Source organism: Miniopterus natalensis, chromosome 2 (genome assembly GCF_054644295.1).
Source record: "Miniopterus natalensis isolate mMinNat1 chromosome 2, mMinNat1.hap1, whole genome shotgun sequence".
Lineage (NCBI taxonomy): Eukaryota > Metazoa > Chordata > Mammalia > Chiroptera > Miniopteridae > Miniopterus > Miniopterus natalensis.
In genome coordinates, this window is record NC_142082.1 from 15451689 (window position 1) to 15477089 (window position 25401).

The 25401-nt window shown below is 34.4% G+C and overlaps 1 protein-coding gene across 1 annotated transcript in view; it reads right to left on the reverse strand.

Moving 5' to 3' along the window:
* Positions 1-25401, reverse strand: part of TEX15 (testis expressed 15, meiosis and synapsis associated) — a 46808-nt gene that overhangs the window by 5363 nt on the left and 16044 nt on the right. Inside the window, exons 4-8 of the mRNA XM_016208990.2 lie at positions 22627-22864; positions 19245-19391; positions 17966-18131; positions 2946-10237; positions 947-1005 (exon numbers count right to left, since the gene is read on the reverse strand). Coding sequence (XP_016064476.2) covers positions 947-1005; positions 2946-10237; positions 17966-18131; positions 19245-19391; positions 22627-22864 — 7902 coding nt within the window. The remainder of the gene's footprint in view (positions 1-946; positions 1006-2945; positions 10238-17965; positions 18132-19244; positions 19392-22626; positions 22865-25401) is intronic.

Below are 25401 nucleotides of genomic sequence, written 5' to 3' on the forward strand. Positions count from 1 at the left end.
CTAAAGATCAGTAAGAAAAATACATATATGTTAAAAAAAGGAATAGCCTACCTTATGTAAAAAATGTTTTAATGAAAAGCAAAACCAAGAGAGACAGAAATGAGGATGCGTATCATATATTTTTTATTTTATATTACTCACTCTCCTTTACAAAACAAAAGAAAAAATGGAAAAAATGAAGCTTATCATAAACTGAAGATCTTACAGCGTTAAATAAAACAAGAGATGATCAGCAAGTCCAGTGGAGCCACTTCATGTCAAAATAAGAAAAACATAATGTAGTGAGATGTTCATAAAAATAACTCAGTTTAAAGAGCTAGGCTTTATTTTGAAATCAAGTTCTTTGTATAGTATAGTGTTAAAACACCCTCTTATGCAACACTGGTGTATTTATAATATGTGTTTGCCTATGACTAAGCTCCCACTTAGTAATATAAGTTGGCAATTTATATCTTTTAACCAATTTTGAAATGTGACTGGTCTATAAAGTCCACAAGATTAGAAAACTCAATCTAATCACTTATCCTATTCTTTTACGCCATTTTTAGTAAAACCAGTCACTAAGTCCCACCAATTCTTTAAGTAATATCTTGTCAAATATGAATTTTACTTTTTTTATGTAAAACCATCCCTCTTTTCTAAGCCCTGGCTGACTTATGACTTCTACCTGTACTCAGAATCTCCTTACCCTTTACATCATTGAGAAAATACATTTCACAGGACCTTACCCTTCAATACTTACAGAATAAAGTTCTAACTCTTTAGGCATTGCTTAAGAAGCTGCATAATCTGAAACAATCTCTTCTCCCTCCTTAGCTTACTCTTGTCCCCTAAATTACATGTATGATCCAACACAGGTATATAAATAAATGTTTTAGTCTTGTTCCTTAATATGTGCTCAGTTTTGTTTCGTTTTTCTTCAGATAGGACTAACGGCAATCCCTACCTTGCATGCTTTAACGTTGTCTTTTCTTTGTTGATTTTTGTGACATCTTTCATGTTAACCTGTTTAAAAGATACAAAGTAAAGCTGCATTGGTGATGGTTTAAAATACAATATAAATTATTATTTTAATATCAGATATTTGCAATTGGCTTGTTCTGTCATCATCTAAAATACACTAACACTACACTCATTAATGACCCTCCCCTTTGAAAAGCAGTGACTCTGCTGGACTTCCCATATTTCATTAATGTTTGGAGACACTTTAAAAAAAAATGTGCAAAATTCTTTTTATCCTCACATTTTATAATAGATCTTGGAGTCCATTTCCCACTGCTCCCTCTTTTAGACCTTTCAGTAAACCAGTCACTAAGCCCCATTCTAAGTAATATCAAACATGGATTTTCCTTTTTTTATTCTGCAAAACAGCACCCTTGTCTAAGCCCTGGATGACTTACTACTTCTAAGTGTACTCAGAATCTCTACCTTTAAATGACTGAAAAAACATGTTTCACAGGACACTATCTGTCAATATGTAGAGAATTAAGTTCAAACTCCTTAGGCTTATATTTAAGACATTTAATAATCTGAAACAATCTTCTCCATCCTTAGCTTGTCCACTAAGTTAATTTTTCTGTTTAGGACTTAATTTTAAACTCATTTCTCAAGATAGGTCAATAAGCATTGTGTCCTTGCTCATGCTGTTTTCCAGAACTTATATATTCTCTTCATTTCTACACTCAGATGATAACGTCTGTTTCCTTTAAAGCCAGGCTTTAGGTTTGTTATTCCACGAAATCAACAAATAAACCACCTCTCTCTCTTTTTTGCTTTTCTTCTCAATACTTACACCTTTTTAGTATGATAAACATACTTCCAAAACTTGGTTGTTTATTATGCATTTTCCTAGAAACATAATGATTAGCTTCCTAATCTCTAGAACTAGTTTAACTAATGAATACAATTAGAGTAAGCTGAGAAAGAATCCTACCTTTCATTTTGCATATAGGTTTTTCTATACTTCTGAACTGAGAAATTCTTGAAAACTTTTAAGAGAAGCCTCTGAGAGCAAAGTAGAGGCACTAGCTAGTACAGACTGCCTGGTTTGACATCTGGGTTCTCCCATTTAATAATAACTGTCACACTAGGAAAGTTATTTATCTTTTCTATGTCTTAGTTTCCTTACCTTTAAATAAGAAAACAATAGTGCCTACATCATAAGGCTTTGTGAATAAAAAAGGTTAGTATTTGTACAATATCACAACAGTGTCAAGCACACAAAAAATGCTGTATAAAATTTGTTAAATAAAATGTGTTTATATAGGATTTCTATATCTTCATAATCATATATTTAAAAATATCTGTCCTGCCCTGGCCAGTGTGGTTTAGTTAGTGGAGCATCATCTTATGCACCAAAAGGTCGCTAGTTCGATTCCTGCTCAGGGCACATGCTTGGGTGGCAGGCTCGAGCCAACTGATGTTTCTTTCACATGGATGTTTCTCTCTCCCTCCCCCTTCCTCTCTAAAATCAATAAAAAAGTATTTAAAAAAAATATCTGTCCTATTTCTCCATGTGGATAATGGTCCAGAACACAAGCTCCATTGGCCAGTTTTTAATATTCACTACATTAACTACAGCCTTGTTACGTAGAGGCTGCTCAATAAACACTTGGTCACTCACTGAACTCACATTGGTAATATTGGGCTTTCCCTTAAAAAAAATGATTAAAATTCAAATCCTTTCAAGAAAGGTTTTGTAAGTTAAATAATTTATTTAATTTGTACATTTAAAAGACATGTTCAAGGTATGTCTCATATACATTATAATTTATGTTTTACAGGTAATATAAATTGTTGAAACCAATACTTTCATATATTCATTTTGCAAGGCAGTATTTAAACTATTCTCAATTTTTACAATTCTGCTAACTACTTACTTGCTTAAAGGCTAGACTTGTTTTCAAAAATAATACTATATAGGTTTTGTTTTAAACATTCATTACCTTTTGTTTTTTACAGCTGGAAACAGTCGTATTTTTCTTTTGTTCCTGAGAGTCTTGATAGTTGTCTACAGTGATAGGTCGTTTTCTGGAAGAATCTGAAACATTTTTCATTCTGCTCTCTGAAATTGAGGGCACCTTCCTACAAGTACTGGATTTATTGATATTTTTCTTAGGTTTTACATGAACATTCATTTTTTCTTTTCTCTTCAGTTGGAAAGTCTTCTCTCTATTATGCAGCATTTGCCACAGGATGAAGGAAATGGTAAATTTGGCATTCTTAGTACATATTATCTTCATATGTTCAATAGTTTTCATGACTTTCACAATATGGGCCATTTTCCCTAAATCTTTCCGCGGGGCAACCAATATATTTTTGAGCAATGTAGAAAACTGATTGTAGTTGTATTCTAACTCTGTCACAGTGCTCCCGTAATTTATGGATGCTATACATGGCATGAAGTCAATATATGTGGAAGCAGAATACTCAGACTTCTTTAGAAGTTTTTTAATTTCTGAAAGTTCTTGAAGTTCTCTTGAGAACAAATGAAGAGCATAAGAGCAATTAGCAGCTTCGTTATGTTTGTAGATAACATCTAGATCTTTCTTAAGTTCAGAAATAGCAGTTTCTATCACTTTCCAAAGGCAATCTGTTGAGTTATCTTTAAGAAATGAAAAAGAAGCCATTTTTTCTTGGCAGTGAATCAACTCGGGAAGAAGTGACATATCAAACCAAAGCATCCCTCGAAACCTTTGTTTATCTAGTTTCTTTGCCATTGAGTTTTTAAGAAAGTGAAGTGTTTCTGAGAGCATGGCTATTTCAATATAGGTTTCAGTGGCTGCAGGTTTTAAAATTATAGCCTCATGGTTGTGGTTTCCAACCACGTCCAAAACGTTTTCTTCTGTGATAAAAACATTTTCTCTGTTATCCTCTTGCAGCATCTGAAAGTACCTTTTTAAAATTGCTAAGTGATCAGTACATCTCAAAGTGAGTTCCTGTAATTTTTTAAAGTCTGCAAATTCAGCTTGATCCAGTATTTCACTAATACCACTGATATCTGGGTGTGAAAGCAAAGTACTGGTAAATCTACAGTTTTCTATGCTAACTGTTGCTTTGTTGATTAGATCATCTGACTTTCTGGAAGCCATCATAGTATTCTCCTCATGCCCAATATTAGAAATTTGTTCACTGCTTAAATTTTTAGACAATGTATCATATATCTTTTGCAATTTAGAAAAAGAAGATTGATTCATCTTGAGTAGTGTTTCTTTATTCTTCTGTCCTGAGTATTTTTTGTTGAAAGATTGTTTCTTCTCTTTCCAAACAAGACTCTTTGCAGCATCAAAAAAGATATGTTCCAGGCCATAAAGAGATATATTAATACCTACTGCCTCATTGCTCTTGATAAAATTAACTTTTGAGGTGATCATTTCAACGATAATCCACAAATGGTCCTGTTTTCCAAATTGATAATCAACTTTAGGAGAACTCTCGTACATACAGATCAGCTCTAACGTACTTTTTCTTAAGGTTTCTAGTTCTACTAAGCTATCTCCGAAGTTAACTCCACAGGTAAATGGAACAGAAAGAGAAAAGTCAAAGCAATCAGAACAACGCCTTAATATTGCTTCACACTCATTAATCTGTCGTTTGCATTTCAAGAATGCATAGTATGAATTTTCCTTTTTGGTGTTTTCCAATAAGTCAATTAATTGATCATGATAGTTCTGCAACTCACAGAATGCATTGTATTTTAGCCTTCCTTGAAAAGCAGGATAGAAATTGGATTGTTGTTGAAATCCGCGTGGCCTGCCAAGCAGCTCACTGTACAATGTCTCATCATACCAAAGCAAGCTTCGGAATGTCGGTTCACCTCCTAAGAGGCTTTTTTTGTTTTCAATGAATTGAATAGTTTCCATCACCATTTGGAGTTCTACCAAGGAGTCAACAGCACATGGTTTTAATTTGTGTTTGCAATTATTCCACAGGTTTTTTTCTACCAACAGTCCTCTTGAAATCAAGATTTGCTCAAATGAACATTCTTGCTTTCTTTCAAAAGCTTCAACAAATAAAGGGAGAATATTTTGACAAATCTTAGTTTCTTCCTGTAGACTCTGCAAAGATGATGTCTCATCTGCCCTCCTCAAAATCTGAGCTAGCCTAGCTGTGACATCTGAATGATTAGCTGAGCAATGTTTTTCTTTTAATTTATTCATGTATGATGTCAGGTTCTTCTGAGGAGTAGTGACTTTGGAGGTTTCAGAGCAAACATGTAAAACAGATACAGGATTCACTCCTGAAATGTCTGGTTGCAAGGTGGAGTCAAACTGAGATTCATTACTAACTTTAATCACCTCCTTTTCTCTTTTGTTAAGCTGATTAGAAACTGTGTTATTCAAAGGAATTGCCTTAGTATTTTTAACGCTTAGATGAGAATCAATCCGGTTATTTTTAATTGTTTCCTCACTTAAATAGGATTTTCCTAAAATCTTATTCTTTTTATTTCTGTATTCATTCATAACAGTTGATCCTTTACTCATGCTTTTTGTATGAACTGAATCTTTTGCTTTTTCAGTTTGTTTCACTTTCCACATTTTTCTGTCCAGAATGTCTTTCTTTGAAACATATCTTTTGGAGGAACCCTTTATAACATCTTTTAAGAGCTGAGAACTATCACTGGAAAAAGGTCTCTTCATTGTATTTTCCCCATAACTTTTACTTTCTTCAGTTACTGGTATAAGATCCGACTCAGAATTCTCAGTAATGTTTGTTTCATTCCTGTCTATATGGACACAACTACTTGAAGAGCATTGTTCTGTCTTCAGAAGCTCCTTTCCGCCATGTCCTTGCTGATAGTGTGGTACATTGGTGGGTGCTGCAAAAGAACCGACAGCAAAAGTTCTCTGTTTATCCAAACAAGGTTCTGAAGATTCTTCCTCGGTGTGTGTCCCAGGAACAGTTGGTAACAATTGAGGAATACTATTACATTTTTGGCTTATTGTTAGAGTTTGATTTAATGGGTCCCTAAGGATGTTTCCTGTAATAGTGTCTGGTTTGGAACTCTCAGTAGGAGATGTCCATTTTTCTAATAAATTTACTTCCAGGTTTCTTTTGTAACCAGATAAAGTAAGGTTATCTGGTTTGTAGTTATCAACATTCAAAAAGTGCTTGACATTTGATTCTAAGACTGAAATAACTATGTCAGTTTTCACCTTTGTGTGAGCTATACAAGCTGCATCATAATTTTGGTCTGCGCTAAAACTTACGTTGTTTTCTTTTATGCAACGTAAAGATACTGAATTAGTTTTATCTATTACTTCATTAGCCTCAGCACTTCCTTTTATTGCATCTGTGTGTGCTATATGATTCTCAGGTGTTTCATATTTATTAATGTTAGATGAAGACTTTATGTCAATCTGATTTTCTTTTTTAGTTACTTTTTCATCTGGGCAGTCTGGGGAAAACAGACACCCCATTTTTCCAGAAAAGGGTTGAGGTTCTGATGATCTTGGATTTCTTATACAGGTATTGTCATAAGCTGACTGACTTGTACTTTGGGATGTGGAACACAGAGTTAACTGTGATTCAGGATATTCCTGATCACAAAATTCTCTCACATGAATAGTGGTGTGACTTCTGGAGACACTGTTGGCCATATTTTTCTTAGAAAAGCACTTTGTGATCCTCTCTCCACTTGTTCTATAAGACTGGTACTTCGATACGTGAGTTAATGATTTATCATCTTCAAATCCCAAAGCTTTTTTCTCTCCTGGTTTGTCACATTTTCTTTTTGGAAAAAAATGCTTAGTGGAATAATATCTTCTTTCAGAAAAAGAACTATAACCCTGAAGGTCACAAATTTCCCAAAAATTATTGCATATTATTGCATATGACTTTGGTAACGGGCCCTTTCTTGAAGTTTCTCCCACTTTAGCTATAAGCTCCAAAGATGTGTTAACTCGTCTATGAGCTTTTTTTAAGTAAAGAAGAGCTCTGTCAAGTTTTTTGGAAAGGCATTTGCTTTTGCATAAAGATACTTCACTATTTAGAATATCCAGGACACTCCTAATATGCTTTTCTGACTGTGAAAATGTTTTAATTCGTCCTTTGGATAACGAAGAAAAACGTTCAGATGAGTCTGGATTGGCTAGCTTCCTCTTTTTCTCACACATTTCATGACGTGGTTCATTCTGGCCCCTAAAAGGCGTATGTGGCTTTCTTTTGCTAATTCTCGATTCTGTATCCATGTCACTTCCAGTGTCATTACAGTTAGTGTTTGACTTTGTAAGGAAACACCTGCTTTTGTTATTTACTGCTGTGACATTCCAAAGTTCAGTGGGCAAAGGCCCACTGTTTTGTTCTTCAGGCGTGTGATTCATGTGTGTATTATGACTTAAGTCAAAAGAAAGTGAGATTTCAGATTTACTCACTAGTCCTGATTCTTGGCTTAAATTACCAGATTCATCCTCACATAGGTAATCTGAATTTTCACCAGAAAACCGGGAATAAATTTCAAATCCCGGAACTTTCCCCTCCTCCTCACTTATTTCTGGTTTTGTGGCTTCAGTTATATATTTGCAAAACTTATCTTTCAATGCAAGGGACTCAACAGTGGAACTGAATCCTGGCCTAAGTATATTAGCAACTGTAACTTGTAGATCTGGAAGTAAAATTGGGTTCAAGAGCTCTGCTTCGTCTTCTTGTGCAGAGGAAGAATCAGAGTAACGCTGATTAGTAGGCTCTTTTCTTGTGGTGCTTTTCAAAATTTCATTCTCCCTGTTATTGCTTCCTAATAGATATTCCCAATCGATACGAGACTTCAGAGCTTCATACGAAGCCCCAAATTCTTCACACAGTATGCTTCCATGGCTATGAGTATCTTGTTGATATAGAAAAGCATCATCACACTGTTCTGATTCTACTTCAATTTCATTTTCCAATTCAAAACTTTGAAGAACTAAGTTGTCACGTATTGACTGATGAAAGGAGTTTTGTAAAGTGTCTTTATCCATACCCACCTCACAATCAGAAGCTCTATGTTTTACTAACAACCCCAAATATGGACTCTCAGAACAAGTTTCTTTAAACTTGTATCTTTGGTGATCTTCATGACTTGTGTCTAATGTGGACACCGTAGCACTGTCTTTCTGTATTGCAGCATTTGAGGGTACACACATTGAGATTTTGGGACATATGGTAGTCAAATGCTCTACACTCCTCATGGTATTTTGTGTATCTTTTTGTTTTACGGCAGTGATAGTATCTTCAGTTTCCAATAATGAAGTTTCTGTTGATACATATTTTTCCCCCCAAGTCAAATAAAATGTAGACAATCCTTCAGAACCCAGAATTTCTACATTATTGTAATTTTTATTCTCCTGCCTTTCATCTATATTAATAAAATTGTTTGTATGAAAATCCTGCTTCTCATGTCCACATACATCTTCTATGTTGTTTTCTGTAGATGAAGCAATGTTTTCCTCTTTAGCCTCAGTTTGTTTTTTTTTATCATTAGCTCTTTGTTCTTTGAAATCAACATTCAGGTGTATGTCATTATTCAGCTGTGCATTACAGAACAGAGTATAATCTGGACCTTTATCGTCCATTTGGGAAGTTTTTTTATGGTCTCTTTGAATGTTTTCTAATGACACTGGATCACTTTCATTTTTCCTATGGACACATGTACGTTCTCTAGCTATGCTGCAATTTGAATTGTTATGAGCTGTTTTAATGTCATGAGATGAAGTAACTGTATCCATTGGCAGTTCTTTGGCCTGAGGAATGTCTTTTGCTTCCTGGAAAGCATCAGTTATAATGCTAATACAGTTCTGATTTGTTTTTTCCAATTTCAGTTCCATTAATTTTTGAGAAATGGCAAAACCGGTATGACCGTTGTCTTCATTGTCCAAACAGTGTTGAGGATGCTTTTGTGAAAGGCTTTGCACTCTTGGAGTAATATTATTTTGTAATTCCAATGGTAGATAACCTAGCTTATATTTATTCTTTGTGGAAGATTTTGGTATTTGTAACTCTTGAGTGATTAATATTTGATCACGATTTTTTCCAAAAGAATCAAGACTCCCATCCTCTTTGTATTCTTGGTGCAAAGTAATGCAATTATCTATTGGACTAATTTTTGTTTCATTACTACAATAATAATCAATTTCTTTCCACAAATTTTTCTTTTCTAAATGTTTGGAATTGTCTTTTAGGCCAGTGAAGTTTCTCAACTTTCCAGTATTTTGAATATACTTATGTATGCTTTCTTTCCTCTGGAATGGAAAATCTGCAGATGTTTTGCGACCAGTCTGACATATAACTTTTAAGGTAGAAGACTGTGATTCCTGAGAGATGTGACTGTTATGCCCTTTTGTACGAGTACTCACTGATTCAAGAGAGTTATGTAGTTCACTATTTTGTTTGATTAAAAGTGGGATGTTACTTCTCTGTTGGGATCTCTGGGCTTTTTCTTCACTTTGTTTTTGGTTTTCAACTTTTGAAACTACATTTGACAAACATGTTGGGAAGGAACAATTGTCTTGGTCCTGACACTGTGCCATGCTAGTTTTATTGGGAGTTGTATAATCACAGTTCTTAGAGCCCATGCTGTGAGCCTGAGATTGTGAACCATCAAAAGAAATTTTGAAGCAAGGAGCATCCAAACAATTACGAAGACTAGCATCATCTCCAGGCATGACTTCTGATGAGGAGGCAGAACTAGTTGGCACAGACAGGTTTATTTCTGAATTAACAAAATCTAAACTCTTCTTAAATGGCAAACTCTTATTTAAACCTGTAATGTTACTATGTTTTTCCATGCTTTCTTCTCTCCTCGCAAGTCTTGGGTCTTTGATGAGTTTTGAAGTAATAACTGTGCTTGAGCCAATATTGTTATGAAGAGGGAAAGCAGCAGGAAGACCACTTAAAACATTTTTAAGATGTGTCAAATTTAACAAGAGGTCACCATTAACACTTTCTCTGGTATCACTGGGAATAAATGAAAGACCTGAATCATATGCATGTACTTCAGAAGTGTCTCTACATTCTGTTAAATTGTGCTTCATCTGTCCATTGTATGTTTCAAGTACAGAAATGTTTCCATTTTGCACATCTTCATAGGAACTAGAAATATTTGAGTTGGAAGAATTTATCTCAGAATTTAGCACACTGCATGAACACTTTTCCTGAACAAAGGCATCAATAGGTTTTCTGAAATGCTCAAAGATGATAGTAGCATCTTTTCCTTTTCCAATTCTTTTGGCAACGGTACAGTTATTCAGAGAGCATGTTCTTTCTGTGAAAATAAAAAGAAAATAGGAAAAATAGGAAGAAAAAGTATTTCTACATCTTACTCTATTAAATAGAAGTAAACAATTTTAATTGAAAGTTCTTCAAATTACCTAATGATGGTTAAACTATGTTCTCAGCAGAAAAAGGAACAAACCAATAAAGTATAAATGACAGAGCATGAAACTCTGTTCCTTAAGACCTTACTAAAGAAAGTATCTGCCATAAAAACATTGAATTCTGTCAAATACTAATTAATAGAAAAATTAAACAGGAACAAAAATGTTGCTTACAGGCCAGGTACTTCTAATATTAATTTCCAATATTCAGATATTTGACAGTACCTACACATTAATAGGCAGAGTTGTGCCCCTCCACCTACTGTCACTGTGCTTTTTCCCTCTACCGCCAGAGGACAGAACCAGGAAAGGAAGGGGAGTGAGGTGCAGAAATGAGGAATGAGAGGTCAGAAAGGTTCCACAGCCCTGGCTGGGAGGCTCAGTTGGCTGGAGCACTGTACCATACATCAAAAGATTCAGGTTCAATTCCTGGTCAGGGCACATACCCAGGTTGTGGGTTTGATCCCTGATTGGGGTGCACATGGGAGGCAACCAATCTATGCTTCTTTCTCTCTCTCTCAAAATCAGTGGGAACAAATCCTCAGCTGAAGATTAAAAAAAAAAAAATTCCACAAAATATTTCCCAGGAGCCAAAAGAATAGTGAAATAAGCATATCTGCTAATAATATATGTAAATAAAACCTAAAAAACCTAGAAAATAAAACCAAATTTTCTTTTATAATTTATAAAAATGTATTTCTAAAATTTCGTAAAGAACTTCATGCAATCTTATAATAACAAAGGAACTTTAAAAAGTGCATATCCAGCAAGTAAAATGTTCAGAGAGCATTCATAGCTAAGTAATACCATAAAAATACCTTTATTAAGACAAATTAATGATGAGAAATTGTTTCTAAGATTTACGACATGTATAAAGTTATAATCATAGCACTGAGAAGTACCATGAGGTTCTTTCCCACAATATATTAAAGACTGATTTGTTGAAAATTTCTAAATTTTATAACCATTTGTGATTATACTTTTTAATTATAGTAAGCTATAGTAGAAATATGACCACAAATAAAGATGTAATTCTTAAGAGTGGGAACTATAGTGAACAGAAAAAAGGAAGGGTAGATTCCTATAAAACTCCTTGTAACAAAATAAAATCAGATTAATTGTAAATAAATAAAAACCATAAAAGTATTACAATAAAACATGGAGGAATAGTTTTATAATCTTGGGATAGAAAAAGTATGTCAGAAGAACAAAAATTTAAAAATGAAGTCAGTTACATACAAATGAAATATTTTTAAAAAGTCAAAATGCACAATAAACAAAATCCAGAATGAGACAACTCAGTACATAATTACAAATATGTTAGAGTACATAAAATATATAGAAATCTTCAAAAGGTTAACAAAAAGAACACAATAGAAAAGTGGGCATAGTACGTACCAAAAAAAAAAATCACAGATTAAAGTTGTCAACAAACATGAAAAGATGTCCAACCCCACTAAGTGAACAAGATTCACATTTTAAAACTTTTTAGATTGGCATGTAGTCTGCATATGTAAGCACTCTTTTATACTGTTTATAAACTGGCACTAATTTCAGAAAAAGTAAATCTACAGTGTTTATCAAAATGTATAATCATCTACACCCAGCAAATACACTTTTACAGTTTATTCTTCTGAAATACTTGTACTAATAGCTAACATAAACATACAAGAATTTTTAGTGCTCGGCAAATCTTGGGTCTGTTTTCACAACCCTAATAAACTGTGCTGGCCTCACTCTGACAACTCCCTGACATCCTTCCCCACCACAAAGGTCTGTGGGCACTGGGTGGGTGGCAGCTGGACATGGTATACCCTACGACATTTGCTGAGTGGCCTCACACCCAGCACTGGCACTAACTTTGAACCTGTATCAGTCTGGTGAACACCACTTGCCCTTACCTTGCAACTCACTGAGAACCTGCCTCAAGCAACTTGAGTACCACCAGGGGCTATTTCAGTGACTAAGCTGGCAGGCAGAGGCAGATCTTGGAGTGCCTTGGGACATTTACTGACCTGTCCCTGGGCCCAGTGTTGGTAAAAGCCTGCCTTGGTGCACAGCTTGGTCCTTCCTGCACATGCACAGGTCCTAGCAGAGGCAGCCACAAACTGGATTGCTTTGTAGCTCCAAACAGGTTCCCAGGGCCAGTCGCAGGAAGCATCTGACATTGGCCTGCACTAGAGTCACTCCCCCAAAAGGCCCCAGAACCAACACACCCAAGTGGCCAGTTTCAGACATCAGAACAGATCAAATTAGCTTCACAAGTGGCATATCCAAAGGGAGATCTGGCACCAGATCCTGCTGAAGCGAATTCTGCTTTGTGTGGTCAGCACCTGTACAGCAGCTCATACACTGGTTGGGGTTGATCCTCACGGTCAGCCAGCCTGAGGGTCTACAGTACGCATGAATGAGCCAATAGCAATGGAGACTCAATTAGAACAGGAGGGCCCAAATAACCGAAACAAGGGACATTCCTAGAGCACCCAGATCAGTGGATCAAGGAGACTGTGCCACTGGGTCTCACATGACACATACTACGTAAGGCCACCCTACCAAAACTGGGAGTCATAGCAGATCTATTATAAGACTCAACACCAAGAAAACAAACAATTCAATTAAAAATTAGTCAAAGGACCTGAATAAACACTTCTCCAAAGAGGACATACAGATGGCCAATAGACATATGAAAAGATGCTCAACATCACTAATCATCAGAGAAATGCGAATTAAAACCACAATGAGATATCACCTCATACCTGTCAGAATGGCTGCCATCAATAAGTCAACAAACAAATATTGGTGAGAATGTGGGCAAAAGGGGCCTCTCATGAACTACTGATGGGAATACAGACTTTTGCAGCCACTATGGAAAACAGTATGAAGGGTCCTCAAAAAATTAAAAGTGAAACTGCCTTATGACCCAGTGATTCCACTTCTGGGTATTTAACCAAAGCAACCCAAAACACTAATTTGAAAGAATATATGCAACCCTATGTTCACTGCAGCATTATTTACAATAGCCAGGATTTGAAAGCTGCCCAAGTGCCCATAAACAGACAAGAGGATAAAAAAGCTGTGGTACATATATAAAGTGAAATATCACTCAGGCATAAAAAAGAATGAAATTTGCCCTAGCTGGTTTTGCTCAGTGGTTAGAGCATCGGACCATGGACTGAAGGGTGCCGGGTTTGATTTCAGCCAAGGGCATGTACCTCTGTTGCAGGCTAGGTCCCCAGCCTTGGTCAGGGGGGTGAGTGCGGAAAGCAACCAAATTGATGTGTCTCTCTCACATTGATGTTTTTCTCTTTCTCTCTCTGTCTCTCCCCTTCTCCCTTCTTTTCACTCTCTCTGAAAAAAATATCCTCAGGTGAGGATTAAAAAAAAGAATAATGAAATCTTACCATTTGCAACAGCATGGATGGACCTAGAGGGTATCATGCTCAGTGAGTAAGTCAGTCAGAGAAAGACAAACACCATACGATTTTGCTTATATGTGGAATCTAAAGAGCAAAATAAATGAACAAAACTGAAAAAGACTCAGACACAGAGAATAGACTGATGATTGTCAGAGGGGAAAGGGTTTGGGGGACTGAGTAAAACAGGTGAAGGGATTAAGAATTATGTATTGGTAGTTGTAAAACAGTCACGGGGATGCAAAGTAAAGCACAGGGAATATAGTCAATACTATTGTAATTACTATGTATGGTGTCAGGTGGGTACTGGAAATATCGGGGGGAACAGTCTATAAAGTATATGACTATCTAACCACTATACTGTACACCTGAAACTAACACAAAATAATACTGAATGTAAACTGTAATTGAAAAATAAAATAAAAAACGTAAGATAAATACAAACCAACATGGCAAAAGAAATCTAATTAGAAGTTTATTTAATGATCTCAATTTCATAATGTATGCTAGATGGATATTAACATATACATAATGTTAGTATCTTATAAAGTGATTAATGCCAAGTACGGTTTTTCTAAGTCTTTATGCATATTTGTTCATTTAATCTTCACAACATTTCCATTTTAATGGTGAGGAAGTGAAATTAAAAGTGATTTTCCCAAGATCACAGTTTATAAGCAGTAGAACCTTAATCGCTAGTTGTTTAAACTTAAGGCATTTTAAATTTATTATTTTTGGAATTCTCACTAACACATGAAAAATGGACAAACTCAACATTTTCAATAATATAAGACACTGTAACAAAATGAAATTACAACCAATGAAGTAAACTAACAAACAGTTATTAGTACCATATATTCTGTGATGATGGCAATGTTCTTTATCAGTGCTATCTATGATTGTAGCCAATAAACACATGGTTACTGAACACTTGAAATATGCCTGGTGTAACTGAGAAATTAAAGTCTTAATTTAACTTAGTTTTAACTAATTTTAATTTTAATAGCCACATGTAACTAATGGCTACTGTGTACAGTATGGCAAAGGCTTAGAGTACTCTAGAGGGAGATGAGTATGGTGATGACCAGTACATGTAGCCCTAACTTTGGGCATAGTATAGGTATTCCTCAAAGTTTATCATCCTGACCAATGTCTTCCTTTGATTAAAGTAATAAGCTGTAAGACTATGGATGGGCTGGAGTAAGGGAAAGGTCTTTACCTACTGTCTCAATTTTTAAGCCTTTTAACTGAGGGATAATGTGGATAGAATGACGAGGCAGAAGATCACCTAGAAAACTGGGCTTACTATAAACCAAAGAGACCTAACAGACATCCACAGAACACTCTATCCAACAGCAAAATATCCATTCTTCTTAAGTGCACACGGAACATTGTCTGGGACAGACCATATGCTAGGGTATAATACAAACCTCAAAAAATTTAAAACAATAAAATAATACAAATTGTATTCTCCAACCACATTGGAATGAAATTAGAAATCAACAGAAAAAAAGTTGGGAAATTTACATATATACAGAAGTTAAACAACATACTTCTAAAAAGCCATTGGGTTAAATAAGAAATCAAAACAAGTATTAGAAAATACTTTCAGATGAATGAAAGACACAATGTACCAAAACATATGTGATGCATCTAAAACAGTACTTACAGTAAAACTTATAGCTATAAATATACACCGTCAAAGGAGGAAGATTTTAAATCAATACACTAACCTTCTAAAGATAGCAGAAAAGGAGAGTAAACTAAACCTAAAGCAAATGGAAGGAAATACAGATTAGAAAGAAAATTAGCAAAAGAAAAAAGAAAGAAACCACAATGAAACCAGAAGTTGGTTCTTTGAAAAGATAAACAAATTGACAAACCTTTAGCCAAACCAAACAAAACAGACAGTAGATTCAAATTAGTATAAAAATGAAAGGCTATTACTACTGACCTTATAGCAATAAAAAGTACTATAAAAAATACTATGAACAACAGGGTGCCAATAAATGAGATAAAATGGACATATTAGATTAAATGGACAAATCCCTACAAAGACAAAACTATCAAAACTGATACAAGAAGAAACATAAAATCCAAAGAGGCCTACAATAAGTAAAGAAATTGAATTAGCAATAAAAAAACTATCCACAAAGAAAAGCCCATGCCCAGATGGCTTTGCTAGTAAAGTCTAACAAATGTTTTAAGAAAAGTTAATGCCAATTCTTCATAGACTCTTCTCAAAAAAATGCAAGAGGAAGGAATACTTCCTAAATCATTCTAGGAGACCAGTATTACTCTCACACCAAAACCAGACAAAGACATCACATGGAAGCTACAGATCAAAGCTCTTATGAATATGGACACAAAGGTCAACAAGTGAATAGCCAAATGACTTCAGCAACGTATAAAATGAAGAATGTGCCGTGATTAAGTGGGATGTATCCTAGGAAGCCAAGGTTTGCTTAGCATCTGAAAATCAATTAGTGTGACACACCAGACTAACAGGGTGAAGAATAAAAACATGATCATCTCAATAAGACCTAGCAAAAGCATCTGACAGAATCCAAGACCCTTTCATGGTAAAGGCAATCGACCACTAGGAATAGAGGGGAATTTACTCAACATGATAAAGGACATAAAAAAAAACCTCACAGCCAACATCACACCAGTGGAAGATGGGAGCTTTCTCTACAAGTTCAGGAACAAGACCGGAACTTCTATTAAACATTCCACTGGTGAGCCTACCCAGGGAAATGAGGCAAGAAAAAGAAGTAAAAGGCATCCAGTTTGGAAAGAAAGTAAAACTATCCCTATTTGCAGATGACCTGATTGCATAAATAAACTACTAAAAACTCCTAGAATATTGAGATAAACAAGGTTGAAGGACACACAAAAATCAACAGTATTTCTACATTCTTGCAATGAACAATACAAAACAAAATTAAAAAAATAATTATATTTACATCAGGATAAAAAGAATACAATACTTAGAAATAAATTCAACAAAGGAGTATAAAACTCAACCCTGAAAACTTCACTTCACACCCACTAGAATGGCTATAATAAAAAAGTCAGATAATAGCATGTATTAACAAGGAAGCAGAAACATTCTAACTCTCCATACACTGCTGGTGTAAATGTAAAATGGTGCAGTTGCTTTGGAAAACAGTATAGCAATTCCTCAAACGGTTAACACAGAGTAAACCACAGGATCCAGCAGTTCCACTCCTTAGCTATATACCCACGATAAATGAAAACACAGGTCTACACGAAAACTTGTACAAGAAAATTCATAGCAGAATTATTCATATTGTCAAAAAATGGAAACAACCCAAAAGTCCATCAGTTGATGAATAGGTAAGTGTAATGTAATATATTTAAACAATGGGACATTATGGCTTAAAATGGAATAAAGTACTAATACATACTACAACATGTAAGAGCTTTGAAAACACTGTTAAGTGAAAGTCACCAGTCATAAAAGGCAATGTATTTGACTTCATTTACATGAAATGCCCAGAATAGGCAAAAAAACAGAGACAGAAGCATATTAGTGATTGCTTATAGGTAGGAGGAATGAAGGGAAAGGGATATGATAGTTTTTAAAGGGTACAGTGTTTCTTTTAGAGGTGATAATAACAACATATCACACTCACTAGGAGGGCAGAAACAAACTTTAAAAAAAAGTATATGCATTGGCAAGGATGTAGAGTAAAATGTGTAACCTGATGCAACCACTGTTGAAAACTATTTCACATTGTCTTTGAATTGCATTACAAATTCCTGATGTGGATATATACTCTACAAAAAATCTCTTGCACATATGCACTGAGGCATTTAACATGAATGTTTAAAACAGCAATGTCTGGAATATGAATAAAACTGGACAAGTGTCTAAATATCCCCAGAGGAATAGTATACAGTCAGAAAATGGAATAATGTGTGTGTGTACACGTATATATGAATGAAAATGAAGAAACTACAGTTATACATCAACATGGAAGAATTAACACAAATATACTGAGCAAAAGAAGTCACAAATATATCTGCAATATAATTTTAGATACAGAAAATTGAAAATAGGTAAAGCACAACAACCATTTTGCTTAGAGATTCATAATGTATTAGAAAATAATATCCAGAAGTTGTAAGACTAGCACAAATACTAACTACTGAAGTAGAATAATATATGTATCTTACCAGCCCTCTTAGGAAATCCTGTTGAGAGGAATCTCAAAGATGTCATAAGGTGGTGTCCATTACCTAGTTTTTGACCAATAAATTTTACTGTTACTACTGCATATGGAAGACACTGCCTAGGTTTATCTACAGGATCTGAAAAAACATTGTATTCATAGAAGTATACCTGAAAGATAAAGAAGAAAAAGAACATTTTTATGCTGATTAATTTTAAGACTTGAATAAGCTCATATTTTAAAAAAACTATGCAACTGCACGATGTTGTTTATTCATGTTTCCATATCCACCCCCTTCCTGCTTTCTTCAACCTTTTTTTTTTTTTTTTTGGAAGATGTACGAATTTTTTTTACCCACCACATATTTTTTTCTTTGGTAGGCTACCAATGTTAGCAGAAGCAAACACAATCTGTTTTTAAGTTTAAAAAGTATTTTTCCATTAAAAGTTTAATGTTTTGCATATGCTGTAAATACTATATTTTATTTGGTTGGAAAAGTTAATTAGGAAAATACCCATAGCTTAATGCATTTTACATGTGGGGGCATATATATATTTCTAGAAGGTTTAGCTTCATTTAATCATATATATGATTATATATAATATGTATTATTTATAATATAATCTTCAATAGAAGATTAAAGGTCTACTGTCTCAGCAACACATGACAGAAAATGATAGTTTCACATGTAATGACCAATATAAAAGTCATTTCTCCTTTTGTAAAATACAAAGGATCAATAACATTATTTCAAAATAGCCTTGCTTAAAAAACGTTTGCATGCTTTGCAAGACAGAAATTAATCTATGGAACATCTAAATAAAAGCAGACACTGTACTTTGCCCTGGTCTAGTGGCTCAATTGTTTGAAGCATTGACCCATATACTGAAAGGCTGCAGGTTCAATTCCCATTCAGGGCACATGCCTAGGTTTCAGATTCAATCCCCGGTCAGGGTGGGTACATGAGGCAAGCTATTTATATTTCTCTCTCTCTCCTTCCCTTCTCTCTAAAATCAATGAAGTATATCCTTGGTGAGGATTAAAAAAAAAAAAGCAGACACTGTACTTTGAACAAAGTTAAATACAAATTTGAAAACCTTTCTACTAAAATTCTCAGGTAAGTATTAAAACATCTTTCACTATTTATTTATTTAAGGTCATATTATATTGAATGAGTTAAGGGATTTTCCTTTAGTATTTTGGGAAGTTATTTTAAGTCTTGTATCATACAATGTGAACCATGAGACCTTCAAGTAGTCAAATGAACTAAAACGTTAACATACTGCTGAACTGTAGGCTTGTAGCTCAATGGTATCTTTCAGAGAAGGCGTGTTTCTCGACATATGGCAATCAAAGTTAGGAGAAGGATCCAAAGAAACTTTGTTTTTATCCACTGAAGGCTGAATTTTCTTCACTTTTCCAAAGAGAACCTTAAAAAAAAAAAAAAAAAAAAGGCAAAAAGAAGGTCCATAAAAATACACCAAGACACTTTAAACTTTCAGATACACAGAGTTGTGAAGCTAGTTCTTTTTAAAAAAAAGAACTATGAAGGAAGAAATAATCCACGTACCAGATAAATGAGATGACTTATTGTACTTATGTCAGTTTCCCTCAAATTAAAGTCTAAGACTATAGTAATTCCAATAAAAATTTCAGAAAATCTGTTTTTAGAAATGAGTTTTAGTCTAAAAACTTATCTGGAAGATTAAACAAACAAGAATACCTCAGAAAATTTTGCTAATTTTTTTTGAAAAAAATTTTCAGTCAGAGATAGAGAATGATGGAACAGAACAGGTGACTTGCACTTCCAGATATTGAATACTTTTTAAAAGAATAGAACTCCTACAAGAAAAGACAGACAGGGGAGAGAAAACTGAAAAAAAATAAAAAGCCCACATAAGTCCAAGCATCTATAAAAATACTGTATAATATTAAAGTGCCATTGGAAATGAGTGAAGCAAAAACAGATTAATAAATATGTAAAACTGAAAAAATAAATTATTTTCTAATCTATAAAGCAAAATAAATACCAGATAAGTTATATATTTATGTAATGCAAACATTATAGAAAGAAATATCAGCAAATCTTTATCTCATCTCAAAGAGAGAATTCTTTCTAAGCATGTGTGCGAAGAAACCATGAACCAAAAACATAGACTACACTGTAAAATATTTGAAAACTGTACATAAAAAATAAAGGAGTATTCCTTTGCCAGGTATCTTGGTTGAGCATTGCCCTGTGCACCAAAAAAATTGTGGGTTCAATTCCACAATTTTTCAGGGCACATACCTAGGTTTCAGGTTCAATCGGGGTGCGTACAGGAGGCAACTGATCTCCCCCTACTTCCTCTCTCTCTAAAATCAATAAAAACATATCCTCAGGTAAGGATTAACTAACTAAATAAGTGTCAAATTAAAAAATGAACATAATTAAGTGATAAAATACACTGACGAAGAAAATGGAATTAATATGAAAACAAGTCCACATTTTATTTAAAGTTAGCAATTCTACTGTTATTTTTTTAACATGCTAATACAGTCACTCAAAATTAAAAACAATACTAAATGTAATGTGGAATCCTACTACATTTGGATATTGGAAGGGAAAAACATTAGTGGAAAAAGTGGCAAAAACTGCATACAGTCTGTACTTCAGTTAACAGTACTGTACTAATATTAGTTTCTTTTCTTTTTATTATTTTTAATTGAGATATAATTGACATACACAATGTTAGTTTCTTAGTTTTGACAAATGTGCCACAGTTATGTGAAACGTTAACATTGGGGGAAGCTGGGTGAATTGTATACAGGAACGGTCTGTATTACTTTTGTAACTTTTCTATAAATTTAAATTTATTCCAAAATAAAAGGTTTACTTGAAAAAATGAAAACATTGATAGAACATTATACAGAGAAAAGCTTAGCTCTTAAAATATGCTTTAATAAATTGATAATGCTTACAAATAACTAGGAAAAAAGAAAATGGCAAAGAACATTAACAAGCAATTCCCTAATTATTGTTAACGAATATATGCGAAATGTTCAGAAAAAACTGAACCAATGAAAAACTATCACATATTAGAGTGGCAAGGACTTTTTTTTAAAGCATAATACACAGTTAGTTAGGGTGTGAGATGACAGACATTCCCACATGCTGCAGATAAAAATGTCAACCTTTCTCAAGACAACTGGGAATTACATAGAAAAGGTTGTAAAAGTATATATACCTTTGACTCCTAATTTGACACCTAAAAATTAACCAATTGTTAGTAAATAATCATAGGTGTGTGTAAAAATGTACATACAAGGATGATTAAAGTAGTATTTAAAAATACAAAAACAAAAAAACAAATAACTTATGCCCCAACATTAAAAAATTTGTCACACAAATTCATGGTAGAGCTGTATAGTGGAATACTATGCAGTCAGTCAAAAGGCTGTTACAGAAGACTACTTATTTAATGACATGGAAATGTTCATTTTATAATCAATGAAAAAAGCAAGTTATATAGCATATAAAGTAAAAATAGATTTTAATTACATTTATACATACATATCCATATAGATGAACAGAGGACTAAGTAATAAGGCTAAGTACTTTTACTAAGTATAGTAAAAGTATCTGTGGTTATTAATGAGCTTTCTAGAACTTTTTAGTATGTTCCAATTTTTCTAAAATTAGTGTGTATTACTTTTTAATATAAAAATAAATTATGCTTTATGAATTTGGTAGCATTTGAAGTCTAAAAATGTAAGAAATTATATCAAATGAACCAATGATTTTACATGAATATACACACATCCTAAATTACACAACTGAGCATTCCGACTAGCTTGTGATTTTAGTAATCCTGGCAAAGCTGCAATTAACCAAAAAGTGTATCTTTTTTGTTTTTTTAAGTATATCTTTATTGATTTGAGAGAGAGGAAGGGAGAGAGAGAGAGAGAGAGAGAGAAACATCAATGATGAGAGAGTCGTCATTGATCGGCTGCCTCTTGCACACCCCTGACCGGGGATCGAACTGTGATCTCCTGGATCCTAGGTCAATGTTCAGCCACTAAGCCATGCCTGGCTGCGCCCAAAAAGTGTATCTTAACCAATTTGTTGTTGCTTAAAATTTGACTATAAGACTATTTTGATAATTTTGGACCATCAGAAAAGTTGAAAAATAGTTCGGAGGTCCCATATACCTGTAGCCAACTTTTCCTAATGTTAACATGTTACATAAGCATGGCAAAATGATCAAAACTAAAAAATTAGCAGTGTATAATACTCTTAACTAAAATAAACATTAAGAGTTTAATAACTTTAGCTTAAGTCAGAATAATTATAACCAATGTTTTGAAGGACACTTAAAATACTCTGACATTAATTATGGTCTGAACAAAAGAAAGAAAGAGGGTCAATTAGGACAGAAAAAAATATACACTGGGAAGACAAAGATGGTAATGCCTGCCTTTGCTTACTTGGAGTTTTGGTTTATGCTGCCCAGCCTATTAGAGTCAGATGGGAGGAAATTTTGAATGATCATAATGATAATGACAGTAGTAAATATAATTATTACTTGTTTTACATAAGGTAACTTAAAAACACTAATAATAATTCATATGTTCAGGTCAATTTAAAACAAACTGAATATTTAATATTTGTTTTAGGCTACCTACCTTAAAAATTATAATACTTTCTACATTACTGCTTCTACTATGAGCATAATTCAGAGCAACATCAACATGTTTAAATATATAAATTCCAAGAAGAGGATTTCCTAATATCTTCAATGTAGATGATTTGGTACTTATCCCGTTCTTATATATCTCAGCTACATCACTCTGAGGAAGTGCTAAAAAGCAGAAATGTTCTTCTAGTTCTCTGCCATGTCTTCCATTCTCACGCATCTCTGACCTAAAGCAAAACAAACAACATGTAGTTAAATAAGAATATTAACAGAATTTTAGAGTAGAAAATAAATATTTCCACTTACTACAGTGAGAAAACAAGACAATTACTGATAAGATTCAGGGGTGACAGCGTCCTATGGAAACAAGTTAGGCTGAAAATCATCTAAGGAAGAAATTCAAGAAGTAGTTAGATAGTTACTTGTGCAGAATTATGAACTATATTTTGTTTAAGCCAGTATCAATAAGGGCTAACATTTCCTGAATGTTGCTAATATGCCCAACACTGTTAAGACTTAACCTTTACATGCATTTTTAAATTTCGTGCTCAACTTCCCCCAAATTGAGTTGCTATTGTTATGTTATTATTATACATATTTTTTAAAATCCTCACCTGAGGACATTTTTTCCATTGCTTTTCAGAGAGTGGAAGGAAGGGAGGGAAAGAGAGAGGGGGAGAAAAACATCTATGTGAGAGAGACACATCAATTGGTTGCCTCCCTCACAAGCCCCAACGAGGGCCGGGGATAAAACCTGCAACCCAGGTACGTGCCCTTGACCAGGTATCCAATCCCAGACCCTCTGGTGCTTGAGCAGACGCTCTAACCACTGAGTCACACCAGCCAGGGCTGTTATACACATTTTTAAAATGAGGGCTATGATGTTCAAAGAGTTGAACCTTGCCAAGTAGCAAAGTGACACAGTTGGAATTGTATATGCCAACTTTGTCCATTAAGTTCCAGAGCTCAAATTCTTATTTGTGTTATGAAGGAAAGGATATGCATATATAGAGACACATATGTATACACATATATATGGTCAATTATTAGGGAATTCCATTCTTCAGGGATCTAGATAATAGCAGGGAGAAATAAGTGACAATTTGATTACAGACTCTTATCTTAGTAGTAAGATAAATCATCCTCAGAAAAGATTACAATCTAATCTACATTCTTTTTTTGTTTTATCTTTACTGTTGAAAGCATTACAGATACCCCTTTTTTTCTCCCCCAATGATCCCCTCCACCCTGCATCTGCCCCCCCCCCCCCCCAGGCCTTCACCACACTACTGTCTGTGTCCATGGGCTAAGCATATATACATATAAGTTCTTAGGTTAATCTCTCCCCACCCAACCTCCCACCCCTGCCTTCCTTCTGAGATTTAGTCTGTTCCATTTTTCTATGTCTCTGGTTTTATTTTGTTCATTGGTTTATTTTGTTCATTAGGTTCCACATATGAGTAAGATCATGTGATACTTGTCTTTCTCTGACTGGCTTATTTCACTTGGCATAAATCTCTCCAGTTCCGTATATATTGTCCCAAAGGGTAAGAGATCCTTCTTTTTTACAGCTGCATAGTATTTCATGGTGTAAATACCTGAGAAGATGCTTGATATGATTTCAATCTTCTTGAACTTATAGAGATTTGTTTTGTGTCCTAACATGTGGTCTAACTTTGAGAATGTTCCTTGTGCACTTGAGGAGAATGTATATTCTGCAGCTTTGGGGTGAAATCTTCTGTAAATGTCAATTAAATCCATTTGATCTAGTGTGCCATTTAGAATCACTGTTTCCTTGTTGATTTTTTGCCTGGAAGAACTATCCAGTAAAGTCAGTGGGGTGTTAAAGTCCCCTACTATGACTGTATTGCTGTCAATCTCTCCTTTAAAGTCCTCCAGAAGTTTTTAAAAAATGTATTTAGGTGCTCCTATACTGGGTGCATATATGCTTACCAGGGTTATATCCTCTTGTTTGGTCGATCCCTTTAGTATTATGTAGTGACCTTGTCTCTTGTTATGGCCTTCATTTTGAAGTCTGTTTTGTCAGATATGAGTATTGCTAACCCAGCTTTTCCTTTTTTTCATTTCCATTTGCATGGAAAGTTTTTTCCATCCCTTCACTCTCAGCCTGTGTGAGTCTTTTGTTCTGAGGTGGGTCTCCTATAGACAGCATATATGTGGGTCCTGTTTTCTTATTCATTTAACTACCCTATGTCTTTTGATTGAAGCATTTAATCCATTTACATTTAAGGTTATTATTGATAGGTGCTTACCTGTTACCATTTTAATTTATTATGACTATGTTTCTCTCTCCTTCTATTTCTACTTTTTATTACAGCAGTCCCTTTAACATTTCTTGCAATGCTGGTTTGGTGGTGATAAACTCCTTTAGCCTTTTTTTTTTTTTTTGTCTGGGAAGCTCTTTATTTCACCATCTATTTTGAATGATAGCCTTGTTAGATAGTATTAGTTTCAGATCCTTGTTTTGCGTTACCTTGAATACTTCATGCCATTCCCTTCTGGCCTGTAGAGTTTCTGATGAGAAATCAGCTGACAGCCTTATGGGAGCTCCTTTGTAGGTAACAGATTCCTTTTCTCTTGCTGCCTTTAAGATTCTCCCTGTCTTGAATTTTTGGCATTTTAATTATGATGTGTATGGGTGTGGGCCTCTTTGGGTTCTTCTTGCTTGGGACTCTCTGTGCCTCCTGAACTTGTGTGACTTTTTCTTGACCAGGTTAGGGAAGTTTTCTGCCATTATTTCTTC